General features: G+C 39.6%; 1 protein-coding gene across 1 annotated transcript; it reads left to right on the top strand.

The window, feature by feature from the left end:
* Positions 1-352: 352 nt before the first annotated feature.
* LOC114042410 (odorant-binding protein 2b-like) lies at positions 353-8,866 on the top strand. Its single transcript, XM_027861098.1, has 5 exons — positions 353-433; positions 2,020-2,153; positions 5,578-5,648; positions 7,745-7,852; positions 8,733-8,866. Exons 1-5 carry the CDS (start codon positions 353-355, stop codon positions 8,864-8,866), a joined length of 528 nt encoding a protein of 175 aa, XP_027716899.1.
* Positions 8,867-9,813: the final 947 nt, after the last annotated feature.

Raw genomic sequence — 9,813 nt, 5'->3', positions numbered from 1 at the left:
CCCCTTCTGATAACAATCTGCCTTCCACCAATAAAGGTATCAATTGTGAGAACCTATAAAGATTGCCGGCATCCAAAAAAAAGTAGATTCTGTTGATTCTCAGAGTGATTTTTAATGAACTGCCATTAAAGAATCATAAAGACATTTGGCCATTTGCTTCCAAAAATAATGCTATTATCTCTCCCCTTTTGAAAGACTGACTGGGGCACTGTGTGCAAAGGGGATCAGTTTTCAGTGCCTTTGAATGTAGGGTACTATATAAAGAGGGAGGCTCAATGTGAGGAAGGCCACAGTCTTTTCAATTTGTATAACCAGGTTCTCTGCTGAGAAGCCAGTGCATAGTCCTCTGAAGATGAAGATACTATTCTTGATGTTCTTCATCTCGGTCATCCACGCCTGGAAACCTATTTCTCTTGAAAAAGACATGTCAAAGGTAAGGCTACCTTTTTTGGCAGGGAAAATGAGTGGGAGAGATGTACACCAGCCAGAAGATGCCATTGTCAGCCTAGGGACCCATTCAGTCTGTTTCCAGGCTGGTCTACAACCCCTGAAACCCTCTTACCCTATTCTTTGGACTCACAGAAGAGAAGGTCAGAGAGGGAGATAGGATAGATTTCAAGGTGAGAATTTCCCACTTTGTTCCAAGTATACTGTGACCAGAGTGAGCTAGGAGTTGGGAGCAGTGATATTCCTAGTTCTCTTACTGCTGATGGTCAATCAGAATTATTAGTACCCCTAAATGAAGCAAGTCTCATTTGAGTCACAAACTAATTTTCAGAGAACCAGTTAATTGGCTCAGGGCCTTTAGAACTTTAATTCCATTTGGCCCATGTGATATTTACTTTTTTGTAGGTTTGTATTAGAAAAATTAGTTCATCAGATCCTACTTACTTACTCTTAGAAACCTGCAGTATAGGTATGTTGCTACAGTGACCATGGTGACATCTTGCATGTGCTATGAGTAAGGTGAGAGCAAAGTTATTAGCAGTCCTCAGGTGCTTGGATTGGTTGTTGGTTCAACGAGAAGTGATACATGAAATGGCACCTAAGAAGGTAGGAGAAAGGATCAATCTGGTTTGGGACACTACAGTAGGCTTTTGTCAGAAAACCCAGCAGAAAAATCCAGTCCAAATAGTGGTGCCTCAGATAAATCTGAGAGAGATGTATTACTTTAACTCGAATACCTTTTAAGCAGAGGTAACCAGGTCAACTTGTTTAACTCTACTACAAAGACAGAACCTCCTTAATCATGAAAGGAGGGGCTGGCTACTTCTGACAGGATTTCTCAGTATTGGAGATACTATCTTCCTCCAGCCAGGATCCTGAGAAGTAGACGGGGGGGGGCAGGGGGGGTAGTAGAAAATTCTCTGGGCTTCTGTAGGTCTGCCTTACAGAAATCATTTTAGTGGTAGCAGCCCCTGTAATATTCACCTGTTCTTAGAACCTTCTCCCTCTGGTATGCCACAGGCCTCTGTAACTGCTATGGGAATTCTCTGAAGAGGGCTTCTGATTAGCACATTAAACTTGTAGTATATTGTCCAAAGCCCTTGAAGATAGGTTCTGTTCATTCTTCTGGATAGCAGAAGAAAATTAGCTCCTACCAACTTAATCAAAGACATACTATTACATTCCCTTTTTTTATACCTCTAGTTATCTCTCTCATAAAAGAGCAGAATGCCATCCCTAATCAAACAATCCTGCTTCTCCAAATCTAGGATGAGTCAGGGCCCATCCTGTAGAGTCTTGGTTTTGGAACTTGCATGAGAGAAGGAACAGATGCCCCTCTTGCTGCTGGCATCTACTAGCAGCAGCCCAGAGATCTGATGTCCACCCTACTTGAGTATAGGTCTAGCTGTAACTCCTCCCCTTCCCAGGCCTTTCCTGGACCTGTGAACACAGGCAGACTCCCTGCTCCATTCATTTGGCATTTCCTCTTTTTTCCCCTCTGTCCCAGGAATCAATGTCTGGATATTCAGAATTCTTACAATTCCAGTCTTCCTTATCTCTACCTTTCTCTAGTTGTTTGGAGTGTGGTATGTAAATGCCTGGACTGGTAATGTGGATATTCCCGAAGATAAAAGGCATCAGAAAATACCTCCGTTCACCGTCAGACTTCTTTCTAATGGTAAATTGGAGGCCAAATTAAATCTTAAGTAAGTGTACTTTGCATGGGAGTATTCCATCATCTATCTCAAGCTTTTCTAATCTTCCCCTGAAAGTAGTACAATTGCTTTTGTGAAATGGTAGTCAAGTTTTTAACTGGATCCAATAATTTGAAAAGTTTGATAATTTGCACTAAAGTCTACCACTTCATTAGCCTTAAAAAAAAAAGAATTTGCCAAGGGAATTAATACAGTAATGATTTAGTTATCCAGAAGGGAAATTTCTGACCAAATTGAGCATCTAGACCAATGCCAATTCCAGAAAACAAGCAATGAACCAAAGTGTTCCAGGCAGTAGTGAAGCATCTTTTGAGTATCAGACAACAGGAAAAGTACCTGGGAAGCAACATGGCATAGCAGATAGAGTGCTGAGCTTGGAGGCAGAAAGACCTAAGTTCAAATCCTATCTATTTCAGGTACTTATTAGCTATAAATGATCCTGGGCAATTCACTCAACCTCTCTAGGCCTCAGTTTCCTCATCTGTAAAATGAAGGAGTTGATTTCAACCTCTATGGTGTCTTCTAGCTCTTAATTTTAGTAATGATTTTTATATAAGCCAAAGACCCTGAAGATTATATCTAACTACTCACTAAGTAGGAACAAAGGTATGCAGTGAACACTCACCTGTAGCAATGGCTATGACAGCTATGATGCTTAATGGCAAAGGTGAGAATCATGGGCAAGGTAGCAGGGCTTGAGAAGAAAAAGAGGAAAAACAAAAATGGAGGGAAGGGACTGGTGAACATCAGACATAGAGTGCAATATAAGCAGTGGTGGACATTAGAAGCACTAAGGAGTTCCTGGTATGAAGAAAGGGAACTAGACTTAGAGTCAAGAGAGACATAGGCATGAATCTTGCCTCCACTAGCTGTGTGACCATGGGAAAATAACTTTTTTATGTCTCAACTTCCTCATTTGTAAAATGGGGGCAATAATAATCCACAGTACTAACATGGTAAGGTTGTTGCAAGGATCAAACGAGAACAGGTATGTAAAGTGTTCTGCCAATCTTAAAGTTGTTCTATATGGCAACTCTGATCCATTATGATTATGGGGGCAGTGAGCAACAATCACTTTGACAAGTACAAGGAGATCAAAGGCCTGCAGTGTAGTCAATTAGGTTTCTGCACCTCAGTAACTGCAGAGGGTATCATGGTGTCTCATAAAGATCCATCAGTTGTGTGATGCCTCTGCAGGTATCTTGGGGATGAGGGACACATTTAGGGCCATTAACCACAGATAGAGAGCTCTAAAGCACAGTTTAGTAACACGTGTTCATAATGATATCACTAAGTCATGAAAAAAGGGGCAGATGATATTCAGTATGATCCAAGATAGTAGCAAAGTACGTTGCCCAACACAGAAAGAATTCCATCTGAAGAAAGTTGAAATAAAATAATTTTGGCACTTAAAATGTTAAAAGCAGAGTTAGTTAGAAAGCTCACTTTTACAGAAAACTGTACACTCACAGTCATATAGGATCATAGAGGTGTTGCTGTAGTATTTAATCAAAGGAGTAAGAATGAAAATTGGCCTATGTAAGAGAACAAACTCTTTGAAACAAACTCTTTGCTACGTTAGCAGCAATGTTTTCCTTGTCATATGAAAAATCTGCTGTAATAATTAAAGATCATCCTAATATATTCACTAAAATAGGTCCAGTGAAATCATAACATGATGATGTTTTCTTTTTTACTCAAAAGTGAACAATATATACATTACTTTAAAAAATAACTTGTAACTCAGGCTTTCCATTAATTCAGATTGGCTTTCCTTCTGCCTATTCCAAATGAATAGGCTTAACTGGGGAGGTGGATGTGGAAGGGAGGCAATGTGGATCTGAAAATAAAATAAAATTTGATTTAAAAAATGGATGAGATTTGACTAAAATGTCTAAAGATGCTAGAAAATGAAGAAGACTTTGTCAGCTGCCACAGGGGAATGAAGGTAATGCCTGGGCATGAAATCTATGGATGTAATACTCTGATTATACCTAAAAAGCTATGGAAGACATTAAGGTGGGTACAACCTATGTTAGAACACTTGGTTAAATGTCAATGGTGACATAGTCAAGGTCATATGTTCAATCTTTTTAAGGACTAGAGAATTACATAATCGCAATAGTTAACATATACACAGCGCTTACTATATGCCATGCGCCATGAAAAGTACTTTGCAATTATTATTTAATTTGATCCTCACAAAAACCCTGGAGATAGGTGTTATTATTATCCCCGTTTTATAGATAAGGAAACTCAGGCAAGCACAGGTTAAGTGACTTGTTCAAGGTCATACGGCTAGTAAGTGTCTGAGGTTGATTTGATCTCATATCTTCCTGGCTCCAGGACCAGCACTCTATCCACTACCCCACCTGGTTGCCCCATGTAAAACTATGGCATGATCATAGATGGCCTTCCCTGGGTCTAAATGACTGTTTCACTGACATGTCCTATTAGAAACTAAGTGAAAAAAATTTAGGTGGCTCCATGTACCAGATCTCCACTTCTCAGAAAATGACAACAAAAACTCAAGGCATGGGAAGAGTGTCGGCTATGGGGTCAAGAAGAACTGAGTTCAAATCCTAGCTCTGATCATTAGGTTGAGAAGGGCACTTTTGTTACGTGTGAGTGTGATTATTTAGAGTATTATAGAAAGACTGAAGCGATGACTTGCCAATACTTAGTTGCCATGAAAGGCAAGTGAGGAGCAATGAAATGATTCCACTTTTTACTTTTTTGGTGACAAATTAGTTCTTATGCTCTGGAGTTGTCCAGGGACTAGGGTATTTTACTTTAGGTACATGTCAAGCCCTCAATACATACTCATTACATTGAACTAAAGGTTTTAAGCATTTTGGGGAGGCAGCATCAAAGCATCACTGGAAGCAGAATCAGTAGATCTGGGTTTAAGTCCTGGCCCTGCCTCTTACTAATGATATGGCCATGAACAAGTGACCTCAACTGCTCATTGCATCAACATCAGTTACTGCACTGTTCTTTAGATTGTGGCTGTAGATGCAGAAACCAGCTGTAGTTTCCACTTCTGAAAAATGGGTGATGATATTTATATTATGGCCTTATTGTGAAGAGAGAACTTTGTAAACTGTAAAGCAGGCAATAAGTATTTATCACTCACTGATTATGTTCTAGGCACCATGCTAAGTTCTGGGGCTATAAAGCAAGGTAAAAGATAGTCTTTCCTTTCAAGGAGCCCATAGTCTAACGGGGGAGACAAAAATATAAACAAGTATGTACAAAAAAGATATGTACAGGATGAACTGGAAATAATCAATAGAGGGAAGGCACTAGCATTAAGCAATGTATCATTTTGAACTGTAGTTATTATTATAAATATTCTCCAATAAAGAAACACATTTTATTTAGAAGTATCATTAATGGGTATTTTGTTTTTCAGAAAGTATGGCCGATGTGAGGAAATTAAGTTAACTCTAGAGAAAACAAAGGAACCCGGGAAAATGACCACCTGTAAGTGACTCAAATGTGCCAGATTAAAGTGATAAGGTCAGGAATCCCTGCCTGAGGTCAGGCTCCCACAAATGTAATCTGTCTGATTTAGTATTAAGGCAGAAGTTGGGAACCCATATCTAATTGTGATTCAGAGCTAAGAGTCATAGTTAGGCTGACATTTTCCAAAGAATATATTGAATTGTCTGCTGGGCTTGGCTTCTGAGAAATGGGAAGCAGTGATATTTGCTGTATTTCCCAGTGTTGTTATGAAGACAGAACTTTGCAAAGTGTAAGCCATTCATCAGTTTGAATTTTATTTCTATTACTATTCACTGAAGCAAAAACTGGTGCTGGAAAGAGGAATGATTTATGGGAATTCTGTTTCCAGAAAAAACATTTGGTGTGAAGAAATTATGTTGTGATACCTGCCAGCTGTGTTTGTGAGATAGGACTGACAAAATCACTGGGCATAGGGAACAGGGAGAGCACTGGTAAGGTAGGCAGGCCCTCACATAATACAATTTGAAGAACTGTAAGACCTCTCCCCATCTAACCCCAACATCTTTAGTATCCTCCTCCAGATCTTTAAATTCCCAGCCTTAAAGCACATCATTGAGTGAAGGCATTGGCCCTTGAAAGTCAAGCTTAAGATGTATAGCTGTGGAACTGCAACTAGGCTGGGATGATGGGGCTTTGCTCCAAAGTGATAACATGATGGCCTGATCCTCAGGCCCCACAGTCCTCCTCCAGCCCCACATCATCCAGAACTATTGCATACTCTCTGAAGATCCTTGGTTTCTCTCTATTCAAAATAGGATCCTAAGGCATTCACACACCACCAGTTGAGTCTTCATTCCTCAATGCCTCTTTGATCCCACCCCTCAACACCTCCCCAGGATACATTTCCTTCAAGTTTTCACCAATGGAGGTGGTCAAACAGTCTTTCTCCTCTCCATGGAGTAGTGTCCTGGAGTCTCTTTCTCCAAGGGACCTTGGGTCCTGAGGTCTCTCTTCTCAGTCCCCTGATCTAGGGGCAAGTCATCCAAATCTGAGTTTTTCACAGGCACTAGAATTCCTGGTTCTATGTCTGCAAGGTATTAACTCTCAAGTAGAGGTGAAACAATACCCACGAATGAATTATTGATGCTTTAGACACATCCTCAAAATTGTTTAAAATTAATCTTTTACAAAAAGAGTTATACCTTACTTGCACCAGAGAAACTTGATCATTAAAGGTATGCTTTTATGAATCCTTCTAAAGAGTTAAAAATGATACAGATTGGAACTGTACTTTCTTTGGTACAAGAAACTCCCAGGTGAGGAAACTCCCTCTATCAATGCAGATTGCCACCTTCCCTTCAAAGGATAGGCTTAGACAATACTGTGGAGAATTGAAAGTAACTTGCCCAGGCTCATAAAGCCAGTTTGTGTCAGAGGTGGGGACTTAAACCCAGGTCTTTCTGATCCCAAGGCTAGTCATTTAACTGTGACTCCAAGTTGCCTCTAGAATAAACTAGAAAGCTGTAAATGAACATGTTAAAACATGTTAAGAGCTCAATATCATAGAAGTAGATCAAGGTTTTTAAGAGAAAATTTCTGAATACTAAACATACCCCATATTGTTTCTCTAAACTGAAGCCTGTTCTCTAATTCACAATGCCTGTGTCTGTGATCCTGTGTCCCACCTTAGCATCAGCTTTTAAAGAGCTAGGGCTGAAGAGATAAATATACTTTTTCCCACGGCCATCTCTAGTTTACCCTGCGTGAAGGTCTCAGTTCTGTGCACCCTCTTTTGCCTTCTAGAACAATATCCTTTGAAGGGCTCTGAATGGCTTTTTAACCTAGTGGCAGTTTGCTTGCCTCAGCCCAATTCCTCAGCTCCTCCAATTCCTTAGGTTCTCATTTTCTTGGTGAAAAATTCAGTGTCCTCTCACCATTTGACAACTTGAATTCTTAAGAGGCCAGATCACCTTTTCAACAAAGCCAGAGGTTAAGTCACAAATGAGATACCACTTTAAACACTTGTCAAGCACCTACTAAGTACAAGGAATTGTGCACATGTCATGACTATACATTTTATAAATGTAAAATGGATGTTTTTTTTTCCCTCACAGGGGGAAGGCAGCTTGTTGGGTTACTGAGCATATATTTGGAAGACCAAAAAATTGTATATATAGAAAGCAGGATGAATGGGAAAAATGTCATTATGATGTTACTCGCAGGTATGTATTATGGCAGCCTGTGAATACTGCTGAAAGAACAGAGTTCGTAGAGACGGCTAGAGTTCGATTCACTTCACAGTTTTCAAGAGCTTATTCTGTGTAGACACTTATTAGGCACTTGGAATCTACCAGCATAAATAATTGTAGGCCTTCAACTATTTCTCCCCTGGATATAGCCTTGGTGATGGTTTTGGCACAAGAATATGTCAGAGCCCGTTTCAGTGACTTGGGAACCCCATGGAGTATCTGGGCTTTTGTTAGGTTGGCATACACAAATGGCTAGCAATCTTCTTTTCCTGTTCTGCTTGTAATAAGTCATTTCAGAGCATAGGACCAGGGAAAGACCTGGCTATTTGGGAACATTAATTACAGAGAATTCATCATAATCAGATCATAAGAGCATTTTTTCTCTAGATAACATAGGGAGAACAGAGGCATCTTCCTGAGAAAGTAGCTTTCATGGAAATAGGACTTGCTGTAGTAGAATTAAATACAGATTGCCTCACCTATAAAATGAAGATGATATATTGCTGAAAGTTGAGAGTTAAGTAAGATTATCTCTTGAGGTCCTGCCAAACACTATTAATTATGATGCCAGTGATCTTCAATTTAGGGCATTGCAAAGCATCTTACTGCCCTGAAAGGGTTAAAAGAGTTTCTCCGTAATAGTAACCATCTCACCTCTTTCTTGGGGATAGTGGGAAAGGGGAAGAGGGAGACATTATGAATTTTAAAAATTCTTGGGTATGCCCATGAGGCTCCTTTAAGAGATTGTAGAAATAATACTTAGAGATAAATTCCCATATTTCTTTTCTGACCAGGGTACTCTCTAGGGGTAGCAGTGTTGTATTCATTCGATGATTCTGACTTGCAATTATAGGTCGAAACAAAGTTGCTCATCCTGAAGCTTTGAAAATATTTACTGAATTTGTCCGGAGCAAAGGACAAGATGAGACAAAAATCATCATCCCTGGATTGGAGGGTAACAAAGATGGATTTTCTAATTTCTCTTGAGATTATGCCCAATTCCAGCTTCTCCTTTCTAATTTGTGGCAATGTGATATGGCACAGAGTTCGTTGGGTATAGAATCATAAGACCTGAATTCAAATGTCTGCTCTGCTGCCTGTTTAACCTTAGATATGAATAGAAGATAGAGTGGCTAGAGCTTTGGTCCTGGAGTCAGGAGGAACTGAGTTCAAATCTCAGACACTTATTAGCTGTTTGACCTTGGGTAAGTCATTTAATTTGTTTGCCTCAGTTTCCTCAACTGTAAAATGGGGACGATAGTACCTCCCTCCCAGCATTCTTTTGAAGATTAAATTAAATAATATTTGTAAAGCACTTAGGATAGTATCTGGCACATAGTAGGTGCTATAAAAATACTACCTAAAATGATGATGATGATGATGTCATTTACCCTCTGAATATCAGCTTCTTCGTCTTTAAAATGGAGAGATTGCATATGATGACCCCTCAGGTTCTTTCCACCTCTAAATATATGACCCCATGACCTCTCTGGATCTTTCTGAGTCAATTTCATCATCTATATAATGGGGATAATAGTCATACTAACCATCGTGCAGAATTGTTGAGAGAGTTTTTAAAGTACTCTGTAAACATAATCCACTAGTGAAATGTAAACTGCTATTAGTCTCACACTCGAAATGTCGGCCATTTAAGGAGGTGTGTTGTAGTAAGTGCACTTGGTAAATGTATCCATGTATTATTTTATTTCTGCAGAAGGCTGTGTTCTTGGATGAGCATAGGGTAAGTAGCCTTTGAGGATTTCAAGTGAATCATTTACAGAAAGGTAAAGTGGAAAGTCAGCAGGGACCAGAGTGTTAGACTTGAAATCAAGAGATTTGACCACGAACCCCCACTTAGGAGCTCACCAGCAGTATGACCACAGACAAAAGGGTTTGGGTTTTATTTTTTTTTGCCTGAGACTTAATTTTTTAAC

The sequence above is a fragment of the Vombatus ursinus genome, unplaced genomic scaffold (assembly GCF_900497805.2).
Source record: "Vombatus ursinus unplaced genomic scaffold, bare-nosed wombat genome assembly UNPS02014448.1, whole genome shotgun sequence".
NCBI lineage: Eukaryota > Metazoa > Chordata > Mammalia > Diprotodontia > Vombatidae > Vombatus > Vombatus ursinus.
This window is presented reverse-complemented; position numbering and strand designations above follow the sequence as displayed.

Coding starts and splice junctions, on each gene's coding strand:
- LOC114042410 (XM_027861098.1), top strand. CDS start 353: ATGAAGATACTATTCTTGATGTTCTTCATCTCGGTCATCCACGCCTGG. Junction 5,649..7,744: donor ACCCGGGAAAATGACCACCT/GTAAGTGACTCA, acceptor TTTCCCTCACAG/GGGGAAGGCAGCTTGTTGGG. Junction 7,853..8,732: donor CATTATGATGTTACTCGCAG/GTATGTATTATG, acceptor TTGCAATTATAG/GTCGAAACAAAGTTGCTCAT.